At 40.6% G+C, this 24,004-nt stretch overlaps 1 protein-coding gene across 1 annotated transcript in view; it reads left to right on the top strand.

Moving 5' to 3' along the window:
• Window positions 1–21,992, top strand: part of dync2i1 (dynein 2 intermediate chain 1) — a 38,823-nt gene extending 16,831 nt beyond the window's left edge. Inside the window, exons 12-24 of the mRNA XM_042331906.1 lie at window positions 152–263; window positions 1,548–1,639; window positions 2,191–2,320; window positions 3,066–3,238; window positions 4,618–4,780; window positions 7,151–7,264; window positions 8,014–8,075; window positions 12,576–12,627; window positions 14,285–14,345; window positions 16,370–16,469; window positions 16,968–17,099; window positions 18,103–18,326; window positions 19,805–21,992. Coding sequence (XP_042187840.1) covers window positions 152–263; window positions 1,548–1,639; window positions 2,191–2,320; window positions 3,066–3,238; window positions 4,618–4,780; window positions 7,151–7,264; window positions 8,014–8,075; window positions 12,576–12,627; window positions 14,285–14,345; window positions 16,370–16,469; window positions 16,968–17,099; window positions 18,103–18,326; window positions 19,805–19,976 — 1,587 coding nt within the window. The 3' untranslated portion in view covers window positions 19,977–21,992. The remainder of the gene's footprint in view (window positions 1–151; window positions 264–1,547; window positions 1,640–2,190; window positions 2,321–3,065; window positions 3,239–4,617; window positions 4,781–7,150; window positions 7,265–8,013; window positions 8,076–12,575; window positions 12,628–14,284; window positions 14,346–16,369; window positions 16,470–16,967; window positions 17,100–18,102; window positions 18,327–19,804) is intronic.
• Window positions 21,993–24,004: the final 2,012 nt, after the last annotated feature.

The raw sequence follows: 24,004 nt of genomic DNA, 5'->3' as shown, positions 1-24,004 counted from the left end.
CAATTCACTTTACATTATATTCTGTGAAGCGCTTCGAGACTTCTCAACAATGTGATAAGGTGCTATATCAAATGCAAGGATTATTATTATTAACTATCAAACACCTGGTTGACCTCTTTCTGTATTATGAATTGAGAATTACTATCCATAGGCATACATTCAGTGTAATGAAGATGATATTGACCGAAACATTCAGACTGAAGAAATAGAAACTGTGGAAAAGTGGACACAACATCCTGGAGAGAGTAACTTAGTGTGCGGGGGTAAGATGCATTATGTGCTTCAGCGCTCCGAGATGATATTCTACACTGCACGGAAGCTTTTCCACTGCTTGTCCTGCTAGGACCACCCTATGTGGAGTCCTGTATCTAAGTGGTTAGAGCACTTGCTCGCAAGCGACAGGACCTGGGTTCGATTTCCTGGGCTGGGCAAAACATTAGGCAAGCTTCCTTACTCCACACGCCTCTGTTTACCTCGCAGTAAGTAGGAACCTGGTTGTTAGCGGATTGCCTTTCCGGGGGCAATAATCTCTTTTTTAAAAAAAGATTTGGTCACTCAATCCACTACTGTTTGTGGGACACTGCTGTGCGCGATTGGCTACCACGTTCCACCCAGAAAATATACAGTCAATTCATTTTACAGTGTATTCTGTGAAGTGCTTTGATATGTCACGAAGATGTGATAAGGCACTATATCAAATGTAAGGATTATTATTATATGTTAAAGCTTTGGCTCGAACGGTTAATAGGAGCTGAGTGAGTAGAATACCTGCCCCACTGGCCTTCCAAGTTATGCTGATTAGCCAGAAAAACTGGGCTGGACGTTATCCTACATAAGAAATGCTTGACCAAAAACGTCCAAGGTCCATCTAGTTCGGTCGCATGCACATACGTCCCGAACTACCTTTGTACCATGTCCTATAATATTATTTCCTAAAAGAAAACTATTTAATCTGTGTTTGAAAGAATGGCACTAAATGAAGGACACTGAATAAATACGAGTTGTTATTGTTGATTTTGTAAATTGAATTAGGATTATTTACATTAGACATGAGACTTTGACTGGGACCCCTCCTGTTGCTCGTTTACATTAATGACCCAGATTCGTAGACCCAACAACAACTTGCATTTATATAGCGCCCTTCCCGTGCCCTTCACATTAACTTGTATGTGGCCCACTGACCAGGCTGTAAACATTTTATTAGTCTATTTCTCAATATGGACCTGAGATAGAAATCACAGAGACTCAACTATAAACTCCTGCTTCAAATGTTTACTTTAAGTAAAGAAAGAATGGTAATATGTAACAATCTGTATTCTTTCTTCCTCTGCGACCTTCTTAAATCCTGCTAACCTGTTGTTGTACAATACTAAATGAAATATTTTCAAACCATCTTTAACATCTTCTTCCAAGTTATCATGGTACAATATATTACAATCTGCAACTTGGAAATATAAATGAATCCTTGACCTTTGATAAACAGGATTGATGTTCTTGTTGCTGTCCTGTACTAGACCTTTAATGCCAAGTATTTTCTCCTCGAATAGGTCCTAACACCAGTGATACATTGACCTCTGATTCAGTGGCTATGCATGTTGACTCCAGGAGACTGGCTAACTTCTTGAGATCTGCTTGCCAGGTACTATCTTTCACGCATTCAAGAATGTGCTGAAATATTTCTAAGTACTGCATTGACGCTTGCTTTAATGGAGGCCTGAGGAGATTCCCTGATTACCACAGTGAGTACATATATTTGAACTGAAATAATGCTGTCATGACAAGGTAAAATGTAAAATCAGGAGAGTGGTACAGATGAAGAAGTCACTTTGGCTTATTGATCTCATCCTTCCAGAATACCAGCCTGAACATCTTGCCATTACTGCACCAAGCTGTTCCTTAAATGAGTCAAGTGTCCCGGCCTCCATCAGTTTTCCTGGTAATCCCAACCACTTAGAGGTTCAATGTAGGCATGTGATTTTTAAAATACTTCTTACATTAATTGTTGCAGAGTTTTCCGCAATTTTCCCCAGACAGTGAATGTCTTCTGATTGATCATTTGACACTCGCCAAAAGAAATGGGAAGATAGGCCATGCTCAAATGTTGCGAGGAGGGTATTGCAGTTTGATTTTTTGTGTTACTTTGCTTGCTTGCTTGCTTGCTTTCTGACTGCTGCTGTAACATTTTGGCAGGTAATAGCAGTACTGCTTGAAGAAGATCGGGCAGAGAATCAAGCCAATCAGAGCCTCCAGTCAAAGCCAGCCAGTCTATCAATAAGTGATAGGTCTTCTCAACTGAACACACAGCTGCCGTTTTTCCATGGTAATATATGTTTCGTCCACAAAATACAGTCAATTTATTTTACAGTATATTCCATGAAGCGGTTTGACACTTCTCAACGACGTGACAAGATCGAGGCCCTCCTGATTGGCTCCCTTTAGCGCCTCCACCCCTCAGGCGCTGACAGCATCACCATCCATCCCACTCTACCTTACTAAGCCAGTCCGGGACCTTGGCGTCTTGTTTGACCTGCAACTATCCTTTCTACCCCACGTCCGTGCCATGACCCACTCTGCCTTCCCCCACCTCCACAACATCGCTCGGCTCCGCTACTGCCTCACACCACAAGCCACCGAAATCCTCATACACACATTTATAACATCCAGGCTTGACTATTGCAAACTCCTTGCTTGTCAGCCTCCCCAAGATTTGAGTGTTCGTTCATAGAATCATACTTTTTTGTGATTAAATTTGCAGAATTCAGCTCTGCAAAGCTTGCTCTGCATTCTGTGCTGCTAATGCCGCCCAGTTAAGATTGGGAACCATCCGTGCATAGCCATATTCTGCCACTTGGTGGCAATGGGCCACTATGTGACCTGAAGCTTCACTGTTTAACAAAAGTATGGCCATTGGCTTGGGGTCCATTTTAAATTGCCAAACAGAATGCCACAAGATTAGCAAACCAGTACGTTAATATAGATTTCCCTATATATTCACAAATCTACAGTTTTAACGTTTTATTTTGGAGTGTCCCAAGTAGTAATGTCGTGTTTTGTTTCTTCTGCAGGTCGACAGGTTTTGTGTCTACATTTTTCACAAGTACAGAGGCAGACCCTGCTATCAGTTCACAGTGTTCCTAAAGAACCTGTTGCAGTCCAGCTAGACAACAAGTACATCATCTGTGTTTGGAATATCTGGGAACCATCAGCTCCTCAGAAAGTCCTTGTGTGCGAATCTGCGGTTTGTGCAGAAACAATATTATTATTTATGCTTTTATTAATTCCTGAAAGAGTTACAGAAACCTTAACTGTTAACAGAAAGAAATAAAATAGTATGAACTGTGTGTATCATTATAAAGCTGAAAGAGGTTCAGACCAGTTATCAACAGTGGAGTATAAGAAAGAACATAATAAGAAGAGGAATGCCGTGGGAGGGAGTAAGGAATGGGTTGAGAGTATAAACACTGGCACGGACTAGTTGGACTGAGTGCCCTTTCCGTGCTGTACACTCTTTGTAAGCTGGGGTCCAGAAGCTGAAGGCTAGAAGGGAATCCCATACTGTTTTGTTTTAAAACAGAAAAAAGAACAAACTCCCACCCCTGACTGCGTATGTTGAAAAACGAAAGCTCTGCGGCCTCCACAAGAGCGTTCCACAGTTATGGATTGAACGTGTTCAGGGGAGAACGACTCTTAAAAGCTTGCTCTTTACACTCCTCCCCTCTCTTCCCATCAAGTGAGACTTGGAGGGGGATGGAATTCTTCCCACTTGGTTCCTGGTAACCCTGTAAACCAATGCAGAGCAATTCTAACTGGACAAATGGTGGGTAGCCTACCAGCACAGGTTTAGTCGCTTCAGTTCCAGTACTGTGGGGTCCTGTAACTCAATGGTTAGAGCACTCGCCTCGCAAGCAAGAGACCTGGGTTTGATTCCTGACAGGGCGAAATGTTCAGCAAGTTTTCTTACTCCACACACCTCTGTTTACCTAGCAATAAGTAGAAACCCGGTTGTTAGTCGATTGGTGGATCGCTTTTCCGGGGGTAATAATTCCTTCCAAAAAAATTAATAAATTGATCACTTCAATCCACGACTGTTTGTGGGACACTACTGTGCGCAATTGGCTCCATGTTTCGTCCACAGAATATACAGTTAATTCACTTTACAGTATATTCTGTGAAGCGTTTTGAGACATCTCGAATACATGATAAGTTGCTATATCAAATGCAAGGATTACTAATATTATTACTGCTCCAGTGTGTGTTTCATGGTCCCCAAACCTAATATTTTGGCTTTGGTCAAGCTGCCTTTGTGTTCTCTGGCCATAGGCGTGTTATTTACCATTCCCCTGATCTCGGGGAAATTACACCATTCAGAATTAACAATAGGAACTCTAATTTTTGTGGTTTCTAAACAGCTGTTGGAATTTTGCTCTCTGAACATCTACCCCACAACCCCCCACCGAAAAAAAAATGCATTAAATTAACTCATAGAAAAGACAGACAGAATTGCCTATATTCTGGGTGCATGAAATTGCATACATACTCTAGGAACCAACTCATCAACATTGGAAGTGCATTAGCTGAGGAAAGTATTACTAAATATTTTGAACTGTCTTGATGTAGGTGCAGTGCTGCTGTTTCAGTCCTGGCAGGGCAATCTCGGTGTTTGCAGGAACTGTTGATGGCTCGGTCGTGCTTTGGGATCTCCGGCAGCACTCCAGCACGCACCACACACTTCAGATCGGGAGTCAAGAATGGACTTTCAGATCTCCAACATTCTCTACCGGTGAGTCAAGGAGCCTCTTCCAACAGTGACTGAAGGAAACGTATGTTAAGCTCATATTAAATTTGCTGTTGATTTTTCATTGGCATACTCTAAAACAAATCACAATATTAACTTAAATTCAACTCCATTAATTCTTCTCTTCTCACCAGCCATATGGTCATTGACTTTTACTTTCCAACAACTTGGGCAAATTATTTCATATTTGGATCACACACAATTCTAATCAGACTTATAGGATTGAACTTAAATCAAAGCATCACAGACTCATGACTGTTTCTTACATGATTTTTTTTATGGTGGCGGTGGGGGAGATGAAGAATCTATCTGGAATTTCCATGTGTAGCTGGGATGCATGGAATTCTCAGCTTGGTTTGGGTACTCTTAAGCACGGTGATGGGTTCCCGCATGTGTCAGACACCCGGCGACCAAACAAACAATGGAGAAACATCGGATTGTTTGTCCTCATGTTTCCTGTTCTTAGCTGATTTGCACTTGGTGGAAGCTTCCCTCGAAAAGGGGAATAGTGTTGGGAGAAACGTGTCACTTTTGTTCAGTTAGTAATATCCTTGCCTCCGGATCGGAAGATCATTGGTTTCAGGTCTAACACCAGAACCTGAATTCATAATCTAACCTGACACTCCAGAAAGTGAGACACAACCTTCAAACTCTGACTCATTTGCTAAGGTACACCAAAAATTGGAAAGGCGCTGCATGTAAATAAGGCTTCCTGGTCCATGTGGTTATATTGCCTGAAGCACAACTGAATTATAAGTGCAGTATAAGAGTCCCTGGGCTTTCGTGCACATCTGCTTGCAGATAGTTCAGAGCAGGAGTATAGAATGCTAAATAATGAGCCAACCACATCTCCACCATGGCAGCTAAGGGAGAAACTTAACTGATTAAATATTTAACTGCAATTGAGAACTGATTTTTATTTATAGACTATGCACGCAGGTACATGTAAGAAAAAATACATTGTTCACAAGATCACAAAATTGGTCTGGCTGAAGAAGGCCCTTTGGCCCATCCAATCTCATCCCTTCAAAACACCCACCCTTCTGCACCTCATCATTGCATCAATCTGTTTTTTTTAATGAGTCTAGTGACTGGCCTCTGCCACCTTTCCTGGCAACCCGTTTCAGTCATTGATTACAACAACTTCCAACAACTTGCATTTATACAGCGCCCTCCACGCCGGGTGGCATCTCAAAGCACTTAACAATGGTGGCGCCAGAGGCTGAGCCAGGGGTAGGGGGAAGGTAGGCACGGTCAAAGAGGAAGGTCTTCAGGCGCGACCTAAAGATGGGGAAGGAGGGGGCAAGGCGAAGGGATTGAAGGAGGGAGTTCCAAAGTTTCGGGGCGCAGTAGCTGAAGGCACGGCCGCTGATGGTGAAGCGGAGGATTCGGGGGACACAGAGGAGGCCGGAGGCAGCGGGTGCTACTGTGGGGATAGAGGAGGTTAGAGAGATAGGGGGGGTGCTAAGGATTGGAGGATTTAAACACTAGAGTGAGGATCTTGAAGTCGATCCGCTCTGTGACAGGAAGCCAGTGGAGTTTGGCAAGGACTGGAATAATTGGGGTACGAAGTTTGGTGCGGGTGAGAATGCGGGCAGCAGAGTTTTGAATGAGCTGAATTTTGTGAGTAGTGGAGGAGGGGAGATCGGCGAGGAGGACGTTAGAGTAGTCCAGCCAAGAGGTGACAAAGACATGGACAAGGGTTTCGGCAGCTTTTGGGGTGAGGTATTGTCGGTGGCGGGCTATGTGGCAGAGGTGGAAGAAATCGGTGTTGGTCAGGGACCGGATATTGGGGAGGAAGGATAACTGGGGATCGAACCTGACGCCTAAGTTGCGCACGGGTTTCATTACCTTCTGTGTAAAGAAAATGTTCCTGGTATCTGTCCTGAAATTTTCCCTTGAACTTCGTTACCCTTTACAACTCTCTGCAACTCGCTCTAATTCACATTAAATGCTCATTAACAAGGTAGTGAGGAACAACCCTATTTTGTATTAAGACTAATTTGTGGGTGAATGAACAGCCAATTTGTGGACACTAATATCCCACAAACAGCCACACAGTGAATCACCAATTTTATTTGAGTTATTGTTTGTCAGGACACAGGGAAAAATTCCCTCCTATTTTCAAAACTCTTTAAAATCCATCTGAGCAGGCAGGTGGAACCTTGGTTTAACGTTTCATCCAATGGACTCAGATTCCAATGATTCAGAGTCCGTCCAGCATTGTATTGGAGAGTCAGCCTAGATGATATGAGTTCCAAGTCCCGACGTTGGGTTTGAACCCACAAACAAACTCAGAACCAAGAGTGCTATAACCTGAGCTATGCTGACACACTATTTTATATTGCATTATAGATGGTGTTCTCACAGCAGTAAACCACTCCTGTGCAGTAAAGGCTGTTGCTCCTGTGTCATCTCCTTCTTACGAGAATCAAGGTCTTGGGCTTCCACTTTTAACGTCCCATGAAGGTACGACTTCTGTTAGATTTTCAGCTTCCCTTTTTTTGCGCTTTATGGGGACTTTAATTTACATGCATTTGATTTTCATTGATCGTAATTTAGACTTAATTTTTTTGTTCCATATTAGAAAAAATCTACTCTGCAAATTCACCAACTAAATATCAATTTCATCATCTGTGTGTTTCCTGATATCAACATATTAAAGTCTGGTATTGCAGTCAGAACAAAGTTGTGTCATGTCATAGCAACTTTATATAGAGAGACATTGTGGTTTAGGCACTGGTATTTCATTTCTGAGACCTGGATTTAAGACCCGATAAAGTTCAAGTCTCCCCTGTCTGCCGGGAATGTGGATAAGGGATACGCAGAAAGACCTGCAAAATTTGTTTAATTAAAAAAAAGTGACTTAAAAAGTAGAGGCTTTAGTGACACAGACATGATGGGCCGCCAAACAATCTCATTATGACCTGACCATTTCTATGGATGCATGTTAAGTACATTTGTTTGTTCAGTTGTCTTCATTTAATTTCTAGTCAGTATCTTCTGAAGTAGGAGTCAGCCATAGACAGGCCACGCACAGATTGTGTGATATGGGAATTGGAAATGTGTCGTATCGAATGCAGTAAAAGCTAATGTTTTTTTAAATCTTATTTTTGATTGGTAAGGAGTCATAGCACATTATAAGAGAAGATGCGGGATCAATCTTTTTTTGGTCCTTTTTAACATTTAAATGATATTTTTAATATTTACTTGTGCAGGAAGCTCAGGGCAGTCCTTTCAGATGGCCTCACTTGATGAAAGTGGTCTGCTTAATCTGTGGGTAAGTATAGAGTGCTCTTCTTCAGAACTCTGCTGCCCACATACTAACCCGGACCAACCTCTGTCTCGTCATCTCACAGTTCTGGCCAGGCTCCTTATCACCGAACAGGTCGACTTCAAGATCCTCACACTTGTTTTCAAATCTCTTCGCTGACTGGCACCTCCCTACCTCTCTGAACTCCTCACTCTAGTGCACCACCAGGTGCCGCTGCTCGATTGGCACTGGCCTCGTGCTCATCCCTCGGGCCCCTACCACTGGAGGTCGTGCATTTAGCCACTACGTCTCGAAACTGTGGAACACACTCCCTCAATTCCTCCGCCTTGACCCCTCTCTCCCCTTTTTCAAGTCCCACCTGAAAACCTTCCTTTTCACCTCTACCCACATACCACCCCCCCACCCGGCTCAGAGTCAGGCTCCCCCACTGTTAAGAGCTCTGAGATGTTAGCCTGCACGGAGGGTGCTATATAGGTGCAAGTTGTTTGTTGTTGATGTGGTCCCACACAAAGCTTGGAATTTGAACATGAGTTTGTAAGGACTGTGTGTGAACTGCAAGTATGAACTAGTCCAAGTCTTCCTTATAAAGGCCGGTGAGGTCCCTTCGAAAGTTTGCAATAGTGAATTCAGTGCTAACGATCACAGTAAATAATTTACTAGCAAATCATATGTTTCAATCCAAATGTCTCTCTTAATGGGATTGAAAGGGAATTAAAATCTCTGCTTGCATCAGTGAGGACCGCTGGACTTTTTTTTTCATCAGTACAAAATAAAAACCTAGATACATTGGGGAATCTACTTTTTGTGTTTTTTGTCCACGGAGATAAATGGACACAGGAAAATGTGGGCAAATTTGGTGAAAATCAGGAATCAGTGTGGAACATCAAAAAATTCAGAAAATAATAATAAAACAGTAGCTTTATTAATGGACACAATTGTTGATGCAGCGGAGAGCTGATTATATTCATAATGGTAATCCTTGCATTTGGTATGGCAACTTACCGTATCATTGAAACGTCTCAAACACTTAGCCTAAGGTGTAGTGATTGTGTATTTGTAGGCGTTAGTTGGACATGGGTCTTTTGCAGATAAGCAAACAGTTGTGGATAATTCGACATCAAGAAAATTATATTGTTCACTCAAAAATTATTTCATCAGGACTTACATTGTCACTATATTGACCCTCTGCCAGCCCTTCTCACTCTCTGCTACTTCCTCTCTCACTTTACATCTCTCCCTTTCTCTCTCTCTGATTTTCTGTTTCTATCTATGATGTTTTCTATCCCTGTATCAAACTGTACAACTGTAGAAAGCCAGTAGCACAAGTATCTGATAATGACTAGGGGGGATCTAAAAGAGAATGTAGGAGAAACTACTTCACACAGAGAGTAGTGAGAATGTGGAACTCGTTGCCTGAAATGGTAGTTGAGCACATAGTGTAGATGCATCCAAGTGGAAGTTAAGTATATACATGAGATGGAAGGGAAGGGAATAGAAGGTTATAGGGAGAGTAAGGAGTGGGTGGAGATTTGTGGAGAGTGTAAACGCCAGCAGGGACTAGTTGGACCGAATGGCCCATTCATTATTGTATTATTCATTATATAATAATAATTATTATAATTATTCATTATTGTATTTCTATTATATGATTATTAATATATTATTGATAATAATGCCTCAAGAAAAAAAAAAAATAAATTGGTCACTTCAATCCACGACTGTGGGGACACTGTTGTGCGCAACTGGCTGCCGCGTTTCGCCCACAAATATACAGTCAATTCACTTTACAGTTTATTCTGTGAAGCGCTTTGAGACGTCTCAAAGATGTGAAAAGCGCTATATCAAATATAAGGATTATTATTATTTCCATGCTGTCTAGTCTGTGTAAATCTACGTAAATTTCTGTAAGTGTTACAGACTTAACGTAGCGCACAGCAAATGATCCTGTTGTACAACTGCAGTTACACGCGTGTGCCTGAAATTACTATGAACATTGAGATTGAGTCACGAGTAAACTTGCAAACTCGCGTGTAACTCTGCACATGTGCACAACTGGATTCACAAGGCAGAGTGTAATTCCTGGAAACAAGTGTATGCACCATCCCTGATGTAGAAAACAAGGTGGTTAATTTGAGTTTTTAAGATCTAATTTAAAAAATTTTTTTTTTAACAATTTTACACAATCCCAAAGTGAAAATTGGTTAACAAAAACATGAGTAACTCTTATAGATCAGTTAGGCTTTCATGCTTGTACTGCTGTTCTGTTTATATTATTCCTAAAACCTCAAAATTTGGATAAAGGAAGTTCCCAATTGGTTTATACATCATGCAGTTGTAGTGTAAGCGAGCAACTGGATTTTCTTTTATAATAATAATCATTACATTTGGTATCGCGCATTATCAAATCTTCGAGACGTCTTAAAGTGCTTCACAGGATATGCTGTAAAGTGAATTTTACTTTTGCCAGTATCTGGCAGCCCTATGGTGTTTTAATCTAGGATTATAATACAGTTTTCAAGCGGAGATTGCTAAATATGTGGGATGGGATGTCCTCCCATCGTGAAAGGTGGGGGCTGTATAAATGCAATTTGTTGTTTGGTTGTTGTGTGAAATGGATTACCCAAGGGGATGATGAAGGCAGATTGTCCTGGCAAATTTAAAAAGGATTTAGATAACTATTTAGTTAATAATTAATTTGAAGGGGTTGAGAGCTGTAATGTAGGATTATTTATTATTATTTTTAACTTGCAGCTAGCGAATGGTCTTTTCCAGGCCTGCATATTCCAAAGCTGTATTCCATCTATTTTCATCACCGACTTTTTAACGAGTTTGGAATGTGTTTTTCCTATAAGTTTGAACCATTTTTATGAGCGATTTGTTTAATAACAAGTCGCTGTACTTCATTCCAGAGGTATTTTCTCTATAATCTATTTTAAGTATTTTTATAATATTTTTGCCACTTTGTTGAATAAAGTAAGTCTGCAGTCGCTCTCCTGGTGCTGATTAATGACTTTAGCCACTATAAATAAGCAATGGTGTAACTATTTTAAACTGCGACTTATGCTGTCTTTCCATTACAGTCGTGATGCTGAAGGCAGCCCTAGACTTTGATGGCAGTAGTTGAATGTTAATGAAGTGACATCGTACCTGTGCAATTGGTTAATATAAACGGCCGCCACTGCAAGCATCTGTGGTCATTTTTCTGAGCGCTGGTTACCTGAACTCTCATCCCACCCGTACCACATTCCACGAGATTCATGTGAACTTTCCCCACACAGCGCAGAAAGTCCAAGGCCAGTAAACTAAAGTTGCCACTTGTGACTTGACAACAAGCGCACTGGTGAGAATTGTATGTCATTTGGCTGTTGCCGTTAATGTTCTGGAATCTGCTTTGTGGTGCCAACCGAGGGTAACTTGCACAGCGCAAGAGGTTCCAATGTTAACAGACCTGTGATGCGGAGTAGACATAAATTTCCTGTGCTTTGCACCAGATGATTTGCCTCCTACTGATTCCTTTGATCGTGACAGCTCTTCTGTGAGTTACATTGTAAATCGTTTACAATGTTTACTGTTTTCTAATGAACTGCCTGGCTTGCGCTGATGTTTATATGAACCAAGACATTGATTTTGCCAAAAAACATGCGTTGTTTGACAAAGCTTTCTCCTAGAAAGTAGACATGTTCTCACATTTCTGGTGTCCTGTAGTACAAACTAATTTGTTCTGAACTTCCAAAGAGCAATGATTTAGAGAAACCTTTTTGTAGTATTTGGATGTTAATTCAAAAACATTTCAAATTTATTCAAAGATGATGCATTTATTCAGTTATAATAAATAATATGAGTATATATTTGATATGGTATGGTCACTCCAAGGGAAAAGGGTTCAGTGACAAGTTATCCAGAGTGGCGAGATTGTATAAATACATAAATAAATGCTGCTGAGATTTTAACAGCATGATGGCAGTGACAATTATATATATATATTGTTTGCCTTCAAAATATACAGTCAATACACTGTGTTATATATATATAGTCAATACACATGTCAGCAATTACTTGTGAAGCACAAGCAATTACTTGTGAGATATTCGAAGTTATAGACACTATATCAAATGTAAGGATTATCATTGTTTTATATACAGGAGCTATATTTTGAGAGGGTAAAATTCCCATGCAGGTAATGTGATCCAGACCCTGAGAAACCCTGGCAGATATATTAAACTCCACTAATATTGGGATATAAGCCAGTGGAAATGAGGGAACAAAGTATGTGGAAGAAGATGCAACAGGCTGTCTGAACACGGCTCACTGATCTTTGCAAATTACTTTGTAGTTAATGTGCTTGTTTATTAATCAAACATCACTGTCAGGTAATATTGTGTCTAGAGAAATGTTAGTTGGAAAAGTAACTTGGCAGCGAAACAAATAGTTCCAATAGTTAAGACATTCTTTTGTTTTGAGTAGATTATAAACCTGTCATTTTTTGTGTGGTCTGGTTCTCTTCAGGTAGTGGTTGAACTCCAAAAGGCAGATGTTGCCGGTTCTCTGACAGACTTAGGTATGTATAAAACATGTCGTGCAGAGAACAAGACCTTAAATACAAAATGAAAGGGAAATATATAGGTTAGAGAAGTAATAACGTTCACCGACAAAATACACAGTTATTATGCACTTTACAGTGAAGAGCTTTGATGCGTCCTTCTGGCGTGAAAAGAGCTATATCACATGCAAGGATTATTATTGTTACAACTGAGTGGATCATGCTGGAGTCTAATTTGCGACATCATTTAATGGAGTGGGAGCATTAATTTACAAAACCCAAAGGCCATCTAATGTTTGCTATTTACAAAGTGTTTCCTTATGTTGTCTGAACACTGTCAATGCGTGTGCGTCGTGTGTGCGTGGGGGGGTTGGGATGGGAGATCAGTGAGTGAAATGCCAAAACTAACTCCCCCACAAAGGAATAACGAGTACAGAAAGAAAAGAGAGAAGAGCTAAGTCAAAAGGTTAAATTCATTTTTCGGGAAAGATAAAATAAAACAGGTTAGGTTAGGTGGGGTAAAAGTAAATTCATTGTTATTTAGGAAGGAAAAGACGAGAGATGGGGGTGGGGGGGAGAGATAATAGAAAAAGCAACAGTAAAATATTATTTAAAGTTTTATATAAAATATCTATTATAATAATCTTGCATTGTATTCACATGATCAAGATGTTTCAAACCTCTTCACAGTAACTTGCTGTGGTGTAGTGTCTTGTGTATTTTGTAAGTGAATGTGACGGCTAACTGGCGTACACCAATATACCCCAAATAGCCATGAAGTGAGAGACCAAATGGGGGATTGTTGGCCAAGGCACCTGGAGAACAATAACAACAAAATGACATGTGTATAGCGCCTTTCACGTTGGGACGACCTCCCAAGGCGCTGGACAATCGGATTTGGACCCAAGCAGGGGGTGGGATCTGCAGGTGTGGAGGGTAGGGATAGGAGGGTGGCCGAAGGCTTGGTCGAAGAGAAGGGTCTTGAGATGTGCCTTGAAGGAGGCAAGGGAGGGAGCAAGGTGAAGGGACTGTGGGATGGAGTTCCAAAGGGTGGGGGCAGAAAGGCTGAAGACCCGACCAGCGATGGTTGGGGGAATAGGTCAGAGCCTGCTGAGCGGAGGGAGTGGGCAGGTTGATATAGGGTTACCAGGTCACAGCAGTAGGAAGGGGCAAGGCTTCTGTCTTGTTGACGTTCAACTGCAGAAAGTTAGCTCTCATCGTGGACTTGATGTCTGACAGGACAACAGTGGTCCTGGATTTGAGGGTGGAGGCAGAGATAGAGTTGGGTAGCATCCGCCTACATGTGGAAGTTGACCCTATGTCTGTGGATGATGTCACCAAGAGAGGGCATGTACATGTTGAAGATAATCCCTTCTCTTTTTGAATCATGCCGTAGGATCCTTAATGTCCACCTGAACAGAGGGACTGGATCTTGATTTACGACAATTCAGCCCTCTCCTTGGACTGGACTGGTGGAGCAGCATAGATTGTGATTTAGTGGTATCGTGGTAAAATTGAGATAATAAGGTTTCCTGATTATATTACTGTAATATTGGTTCGGTGTCTAGTCGACCTGCTTGGTCCAGTGAGACAAAGCTTGGTTAGATCTTAAGGGTTAAGAAAATATATGCAGATAGGCTTCGTTCTTTTCCTTGAATTTTGTCTATATTGTCAGGTCTGAGTCCTGGTGGGAAAGTGAAACTGCTGCACAGCTCTTCAATCAACATCAACAGCAGGTAGGATTCTAGTTTTGAGCATTAGGTCCTCTTGTTTGTGTGACTTTTCAAAGTATATTGTACTTTAATACTGATAAATGATCCCAGAGTGAAGGAGGGTTTGTTTGGTTCATAACAATAGATACACTTTGAGATACTTGTAAATCTCATTAAGTCAGTGGCAGAATTGTCATCAATCTTACGTAATAATGGCAGAGTTTAAATACAACAGTCACTGAAGTGAAAACCTATGTAGGTTTATGTGGTGAATAGGGTATTGTTACAGTGTTTTCAATAACTGATTTGAAAGTTCTGATTTAACTCAAACACAACTATGGGTGCTGTGACATTTTCAATTCTTACCAAAGATAATAATAATAAATAAATAATCCTTGCATTTGATATAGCACTTTTCATGTCTTCTAGACATCTCAAAGCACTTCACAGAATAGACTGCTGCAAAGTGAATTGACTGTATAATTTGTGGGCGAAACACGGCAGCCAATTGCGCACAGCAGTGTCCCAAAAACAGTCGTGGATTGAAAATGAACAATTCATTATTGTTTTGTTTTGGAGGGATTATTATTAGGCGTGTGGAGTAAGGAAACTTGCCCAAGATTTCACCCTGCTGGGAATTGAACCCAGGTGTCTCGCTTGCAAGGCGAGTGCTCTAACCACTGAACTACAGGACTCAACTGTCATTTTACTGTTATTTCAACCCCTGTCTTTATGGTTCAGAGAAGTTTCCATATTGCCAGTGACCTCAAAATGGCTGTCTGTGATGAATGAGTTATCTATCAGTTGGAGTGCTGGCTGTCAGCATTCAGTACATCATTGAGACCTGGAGGCAGTGCATAAGAGTGCAAATGCTGCAAGAAGAGCAATGATGGAGTCCTGTAGCTTAGTCCTGTAGGTTAGAGCATTCGCCTCTCAAGCGAGAGACCTGGGTTTGATTCCTGGCAGTGCAAAACCTTGGGCAAGTTTTCTTACTCCACACGCCTAATAATAATCCCTCAAGAAAAAAAACAAACAATAATAAATTGGTCACTTCAATCCACGGCTGTTTGTGGGACACTGCTGTACGCAATTGGCTGCCGCATTTCGCCCACAAATATACAGTCAATTCACTTTACAGTTTATTCTGTGAAATGCTTTGAGAGGTCTAGAAGATGTGAAAAGCGCTATATCAAATGCAAGGATTATTATTATTGTTATTACAACAACAACAAGATTACATTTGTATAGCGCCTTTCACATCAGAAGGACGTCCCAAGGCACTGGACAGTGTACAGCATTTCAGACCCGAGCTGAGGTCGGAGGGAGAGGGGAGGGGAAGGGGGATGACCGATGGCATGGTCGAAGAGGAGGGTTTTGAGGCGGGACTTGAAGGAGGCTAAGGAGAGGGCGAGGCGGAGTGATTGGGGAATGGAATTCCAGAGGTTGGGGACGGAGTGGCTGAAGGCTCTCCCACCAATGGTGGGGTGGGTGGGTCGGGGGATGTGGAGCAGGCCAGAGCCGGCTGAGCGGAGGGAGCAGGCGCTTGGTAGGGAGCGAATGGAATTGGGCGAGAATGGGGGAGATGGGATCATGGAGTTTGGTGCGGGAGAGGACACGGGCTGCAGAGTTCTGGATTATCTGCAGCCCGTGGAGGGAGGAGTTGGGAAGGCCGACAAGCAGAGTGTTTGCACAGTCGAGCCTGGAGGTGATGAAGGCATGAACAAGAGTTTCAGCGGCCTGAGGGGTGAGGTAGTGGCGGAGGCGGGCGACGTTATGTTATGATGAGATTAAAAATTAAACCTGTTCCAAACGAAGATGTGATGCAATGGGGCTAATTTGGGGATTTTGAAAAGCGAATCACGTAGGAACTTAGATAGGTCTCCAACCAATGTATCTTCAGATCTCCATGCAAGTCGATGCTGCCCTTTCACAAACTAGTGACTCACTGAGATCCTTTTGGTTTAGCTTTTGTTGATTGATGCACTTGTACACCAGATGATATAGTTTGTTGTTTAATGTTTAATGTGCTTCCTTTTGTATTTGGTCAGTTTTATCCCTAGAGATCTCATGCAACTGGGACCTCCTCAGACTTTGAATATCAAATTTCTACCTTCAGATCCCAACCATTTTTTTGTTGGAACCGATATCGTAAGTAATTAAAACATTAACAGAATAATTCTTATAGACGTAGCGCAAATGAAGATCATTTCCTGTGCCTTGTGTGCTATGTTTGTTGATTCATTACCAAAGTAGGATGAATTAATATTTAAATATATTAAATATTTGACTATGATATTGAGAAAAAAATAATTTGACAATATATTGTTAGTAATGTATCACTCCTAAGAGTGAATATAAATAATCTGGTGTGAATGGCATTGAGAATATGATCTGATAGGAACAGGTCATTTTTTTAATTTTCTCTTTGAAGCAGTCTGTTTCAAGCTATTTTGTTTCCTTGAGAAATGGTTATTTTGTACTCTTTCATGTGATAAGACTGAACATTTCAATCACATTTGAAATCGATGGAAGCTGTTTGAGATTTGCTGGAAAGTGACGCTTTGCATTGCCATGGAAAATAAAAGCACTGCTTCAAGATTATTTCTAATTAGAACCACTCTGTAACCATTTATCTTCCCTTACCAGGGTCTTGTAAGTCACGGCACACTGCATGGATTACGAGCACCTCCAAAACTCTACAAATCCCAATTAAGCACCACCAGACCAATTCAGGTTACTTCAATTGACTTCTGTAATTTTGAAGAAGCAATATTTTTGGTAAGAATACTATTGATCTGGTGTAAATTTATTTAATCACGTTGTTGTTGCTGCTTGGTCTTGCAGAATCGATAGAGGTGCATTTACAGAATGCAACACTTCTCCTGTTGGTGCCGATATATTTACTCAGCGTGGGTATTGATTAATTTGCTTTAATGGTTGCTGTGCTAAGTACAGATGCGTGAATTATAAAATATCACAGCAGCAAACATCAGTATGGGTATTTGTGACAAGGCCACTGTTACTCCATTGAACTCAAATGTAGCTTGTGAAGATGCTTGAAAGGTTAACTATAGCTCCATTTGCTCTTGAAGCAGTTGGCAACTGAATAGATTGAGAGGGAGGGTAATTTACGAGTGAGCTACTTACTTTGGGCATTTTACATAAGCCTTCTTTCTACCTAATAATTACAGATTATTTGGCAGAGTCCTGGAAGCAAACTGCTTGATCTCTTGCCATGGGATGATAATACTGCTAAGAATAATCCTTGCAATTGATATAGTCACGCCTTCGAAATGTCTCAAAGCGCTTCACAGAATATACTGTAAAGTGAATTGACTGCACTTACAAGAGGGGAGGAGATAACTAAAGATGGTGATTCCTAGCTTTGATTTTAGTGGATAAATACCTTGCGTCACGTTTCTAGATAACGCTTCTTTGTACTGAGTTAGCGAATCTTAATTGGGGTAGCAGTAGGAAGGGACAATTTTTATAATGCTTTTCACGTTTGGGAGGACCTGACAAACAATGCTGACAATTGATTTCATTCAGTTTATATTGAGGCATTGATCAGTAATTAAATGCGGTAAAGACTGCATTTAAGAAATCTGAAGAATATGATTACCAAATAATGGGGATAAATAATGTGATTTAAAACTTTTATACAAATTTTCTGTAAGTATGCATATTTACAGAAAGTGTAACTGGCTGAATGTAATCAAATGGAAACACGACTTGGACTTTGTTGTACTAAAAAGAGGGAGTTCTGTGTTGCTTTTTACAGGTCGGGTGTTCAGATGGAATGATCAGACTACACTCTGTGGCAGCTGAGCGACCTCTTATGCAGTGGAATGATAGCACTCAGGGTAGACGAATCCAGACCATTCAATGGGCACTAACACGTCCTGCTGTATTTTTTGTTCTTGACGTATCTTCTAATATTTATGCGTGGGACTTGCTAGAAGATGATTCCAAACCAATAGCAAAGGAGAGCCTGCCGTCTGATTTGTAAGTATAATGTTTATAGTGAAAGGTCCAGTTTTGTTTCCAGTAGCTAACGGTGCTATAAATTTGTGCCATTTTCTTTATAATAATCCGTATTGGATACAGTGCCTTACGACATTGTTGAGAATTCTCGATGAGCTTCATAGGATTTACTATAAAGTTTAGCGACTTATTTGTAGGCAAATGCAGCAGCCAATTTAAACAGGACACTGAGAGAAATTCTCTTTAGAAACTTAGGAATCCCCAATTCTTTTACTGAAGCTTGGATAGCTTAGTTCCTGGAATCACTTCCTTTTTGTTTCACCTGAGAGGAAGAAAAGAGGAGCAAACAGCAGTGAGCCCTTAACAAAGTAACCTGATGACACAAGGAAAACAGATTTGGATACAGAGGCAAATGGGGCACTTGTTAGAGACCATTAATTTAAACTGCCATAAACCAATAATTATAATCCATGTATATTTTATATAGCCTCTTATCAAGACGTCAAGATGTCTCAGCGCTTGTGAGACTGTACTGGTGGTGTGACTGTTTTTCTGGGCGGACACAACAACCAATTTGCGCACAGCAGTTTCTCACAAACAGTCTGGGAGACTATCCTCCTCGGGTGTGGGCAGTAGAGGTGAGGTTCGTCTCTAGAAGACAGACAGAAGACTTCAATTTAGCTCTTGAAATTTATTATGCTGGCATTAAAATGCTAATTATTCTTAAATGATTTTTGACACTGAGTTTTTTTTTATATTCGTGTTCAGACCCCCGTGGGGTAACATTTCACCTCGGTCTAGATTAAAATAGCGAGGCCTGCAGCAAGTTGGTTAGAGCACTCGCCTCGCAAGCCAGAGGACATGGGTTCGATTTGAGTGTGGGGTGAAATGTTAGGCAAGTTTCCTTACTCTGCACACCACTGTTTAGCTAGCAGTAAATAGGAACCCAGTTGTTAGTCGATTGGCAGATCGATTTTCCGGGGTAATAATTCCTTCAAAATAAAATAATAATAATTTGGTCACTCAATCCACCACTGTCTGCGGGACACTGCTGTGGGCAATTGGCTGCCATGTTTCATCCACAAACTAAGTCAATTCACTTTACAGTATATTCTGTATAAGCTCTGTATATCCTGTTAGCTAACTAACATCTCAAAGTATAAGGAAGTGATATATATGAAATGCAAGGATTATTATTATAGAGTATCCAGCATTTGTCAAACTCTTAAATACAGTCTTCTTGAAGAGCTACAGGAAACAGGTATGAAAGTTAAAACTAAATATAACAATTTGCCTAATTCTGCACACTCTAAAATAAACTAATAAAATAAACTAAATCTAGACCCATGGAATTTCCATCCAACAGTTCTTTACACAGTCGATAGTTATTTTTTGGTATCTACCCTCTGGAACTTTTTAATTTGTTTTTGCAGTTTTACATCTAAAATGACTTGAATCGTAAATGACTGATCTAATTTTCCTCCATTTCTTTCTTGAAGGCTTACAGCCATGGTTGTCCTCGGTGAACCAGAGAAAACAAATGCATCGTCTGGTCTTGTGTTGGCAAAGGGGTCAGGACTGATTGAGATCCAGTACCTAAAGAAGCATTGGTCAGGGCCTCGTTCAGATGAAGTAGAGAAATTCCATCACTTTCTGCAGCAAGTTGTATAACATCTGCACGGACTATAAAATTACTCAGGAATCATGGAGCAGGAAGCAGATCCATGGTTGCAGCTTTATGAATGTGCAACTGTATATAATTGTTATTATATATAGTCAACTTTTTTTGTAAGAACTATTTGTAAATTTTGTAAGAACTACACCAAATATCACGCGAAGCATTTATGATTTTGGTATTCAGGAGTACATTTTATTTTTCTCTCCACTATATATCCACACACCAATACAAAAACTGAATCCTCATTTCTCTACTTCAGCTCCTGCCCATTAACATCAGAATGTGGACAGAGCCTTAAAGCCTGTGCCAGTTAGCTAGCTAACAAACTAACTAACTGCACAGCATGGCAGCACATATTGTATTGTAATTTCAAAAACCAAGGAAGTTTCCCTGTATTTATTAACACTATGTACTGACATTCAGAGTACACTTGCCAACAGTTACCTTGTTGTATGTGGAATTTATTCCAGAATTAAGGAAGTAACTGCTGAAAGTTGCAGTGAGCAGTGACTTGCCAGTTAAATGAATTGCCCATTCGGTGGCTTAACATCTATTGTGTTGTTTATATCACAGTTGAATGTAAAATGATGCCCAAGAACAATACTTCATTTTACTCTTGGTCATTTCAAAATACTTTCTTGTGAGATCACTTTCTACGTGTCTTCTTAACTCATCTTGAAAATCTTATTATATAAAAGGTTATAGTTGGATATTTTGGGTATCTGCATAATGAGCTGATTTGTATCATAATAGCTTGTTGCTAAGTTTATATTTCTAAAGCACAAATCCTGTTTGGAAGAACAGTCGACCTTGGCATTGCACATTTACAATTCAACACGTTTACTAACAAAAGGCATTTTAGTCCCAGTTTCTCTTACTTGTTGCTATTTTGAACATCACAAGAAAATTAACCTGGTTTAGCCATGCATGCTGATGTGTGACCGTATGTGACTTCTGGTAATGGAAAACAAACTATGGGATCGATTATCTGCCATATTTAATGCAAGTATATTTTGCGCAATGTTCAAATGCCTGTATAGAAAGAGTTATAGGTACCTTTTTAATTATATAATTAACTACAATTAAAATAATTTATTAATTATGTAATAATACGCTGACCTCGGGATAACGAACGCCCTGGGGACTTGGGGAAAAGAGACTTGTATCTGGGTGTTTGCTATAACATTGAAACACTGAAATGGCTGAATGTTAAACAGGGTGAGCAGACATCTACTGAAGGAAGAGGAGCGAGGGTATGGGGTGAGGTGACGAGAGGGAGCGGGCTGTACGAGCGAACGACTGGCTCGCGCTCACACTCTCCGGTACCCACACGAATGGCTGCCGAGCAACTCCGTCATTTTGACTTGGCTGCAGATCATTATATCAGGGCTGCGATTCTTCAACAATCGCAGTATCGGGGTAATAATCAATAGGAAAAAAGAGCCCCGGTGTCAAGTTCGCTATAACCGGAGGGATCATCATAACTAGGGGTGATAAAACCGAGGTCAGGCTTTAACAAACCTTTTGGTTGGTTAATTGCATATTTAAAGGCATCAAAAATGCCGCCTTTACACATGGTTTACATGCGACACATATATGTACAGACACGTAAGTCTGACCCATAGAGATAGAAAATGGGGGCCAGTTCTATAACTGATGATTGAAAGATACCATTTTTGGAGCAATGCTTTGCGGAGGCACTGGGGTTTAAATGGACCATGAGGACGCACTCCCCAGTTCTCGCATCACAATAATATGGTGAAATGTTACAGTGTTAGAATCATAGAAATTGCAACGAGGAGGAGCTCATCAAAGCCCATTGAGACTGCACAACCCACCCAAGTTGTATAAAAGCGAATTTACATTAGCGAAGTCTTGTAAACTATTTACACTTCACAAAATTGTTTTCATACAGGATTTTTGCTTAAAGTAATGTGTGTCCAGAGCTCTTTTGGTGATATGGTTGATATATACAATTAAATCAGTTAAATAAAAAAAACTGCAAACGTTGCTATTGCAAGAACATTATTTTGAAAGACAATGCAGTCTAACAAACACTGATCTTTTATAAATAGTGATGTTTTCCCCACCAAATCTTTAGAACTGAAAATTTCATTATCAGGACTTGGGGAAGAAAAAATCTGTTTGAAGTTCAGAATATGTTGCCTCCCACTATTATCACGACTGGTTGGTAGGTAGTGTTTAGTGTTTAGTGCTTACTTACCCGGACAGAGATGGAAAGATCTGCAGCAGCACTTCTGGATATTCTAGTGATTTATTGTTTTATGATTTAATAAACATTCAAAAGGTTTGACTTTTTATGGCCTATGTTTCATTTTGAAAGCATGTAATGGCAACCACCTAGTTTTCTTCTGCTCATTAAAATTCATGAATAAGTTTTTTATATATAGGATATCTATTTTGCGGCAATTTATTCCAGAGTTTATTAATTGCTCTTAGAAGTGTCATACTTGATGGTGGTTTAGCTGTGCAGTTTTTAAGGGGAATTACACAGAATTATAATATATGAAATTATAATTGGTGTAGCGCCTTTCACGGGGTGAGGATGTCCCATAGCGTTCACAGGATATACTGTAAAATGAGCAGGATTGGGTTAAATCATTTAACGATTCTCACTCAAAGTTCAAACATAACCAATTATCACTTGAAAATGTACAGGAGGTTAACAAGGAGCTGTAGAATTTTACTTCAGTGGAAAGATAAAGCCTTCAAGAGCAGAAGGCAGCCCAAAAAAATTGGTGGAAAACATCTTAAATTATTTTTGAATTAAACATTGTCTAGGAACGGTGAGAGATTAGCTGTGTTGCGCTGTCTCAATAATGTTTTTTTAAGGGAAAGTTCGATAATGCAGAAAACTCCTGACGGTTGTGAAGATTTCTCTTATTCAGGTGCGACACCCTGGCTCAGTTGGTAACACTCTCGTCCCTGAGTCACAAGGTTGTGGATTCGAGCCCCACATTGTGACTTGGAACTGATTTAAGGTGACTCTCTACTGCAGTGTTGCAGGTATGATGCGTTGTATGGGGTGTCGTCCTTCAGTTGAGACATTAAACTGAGGCCCCAACTGCCTGTTCAGGTGAGCGTTGATGGTACTATTCAAAAGAAGAAGGCAGTTTCTCCTGCTATCCTGACCAACAATCCCCCAAAATAAATTGAATCTTTCACTCCATGGCTATTCGCGTTAGTCCTAAAAATGCACAGTCACTGCACTTTACAGTATATCCTGTGAAGCATTTTAGGATGGCCTCCTGACATGAAAGTATACCAAATGTAAGGATTATTGCTATTCTCTGTTAAAGATCAGAGAGCAGGGGGAAGAACGTCTGAAAGCTCACCAACCATAGTGAGGTGGGGGGCAAGAGACAGGCCAGTGTTTGCTGAGTGAAAGGGGAGGGTAGGGTTGCACAAGGTCACAGAGGTTGAGGCTCTGGAGGGATTTGGATATGAGGACTACAATCTTGACTATAATGCAAGTAGCTGTTAAGTTGCGAAAGCATTCCTTGGCTATTCCTTTTCTCTATTGATACAGTGAGCTTTGGCGTAGTGTGACGACAGTGGGTAGACTAGAAACAGGTAACTGAAATGGAGCCATCAGTTCTACTCTCATCCATGGACTGAATAGCTAAGATGTTGCACAAGGCTAACATTAGTGACATTGGTGTTCTTTTTCCTGTTTTTCCTCGTTTTTATTCCATAAAAAGGTAGTTATCCTTTGGTTGTTTCCATTGAGGCCCAGAAGAGGGCAGATTTGCTCCGTGATATAATCCAGACCTCAAACACAGGATTATAATGGAAGGTATCAAGATGACACGAGAGGTACGGATTAAAGAAATCCTTCGGACCAGTTGATCTCACCTCTCTAGAATATTCACCTGTTGAATCAAGTTCTTCAGCACCTTGGGACGTCCTCCAGACGTGAAAGGCGCTATACAAATGTAATCTTGTTCATTGAACGAGTCCAGTATCCTTGCCTTGAGGACCTCCTCTGCTACCATTGATG

This window comes from Callorhinchus milii, unplaced genomic scaffold, assembly GCF_018977255.1.
Source record: "Callorhinchus milii isolate IMCB2004 unplaced genomic scaffold, IMCB_Cmil_1.0 Scaffold2, whole genome shotgun sequence".
NCBI classification, from domain to species: Eukaryota; Metazoa; Chordata; class Chondrichthyes; order Chimaeriformes; family Callorhinchidae; genus Callorhinchus; species Callorhinchus milii.
The sequence above is the reverse complement of the archived record's forward strand: the minus strand, read 5'-3'. Positions and strand labels throughout refer to the sequence as shown.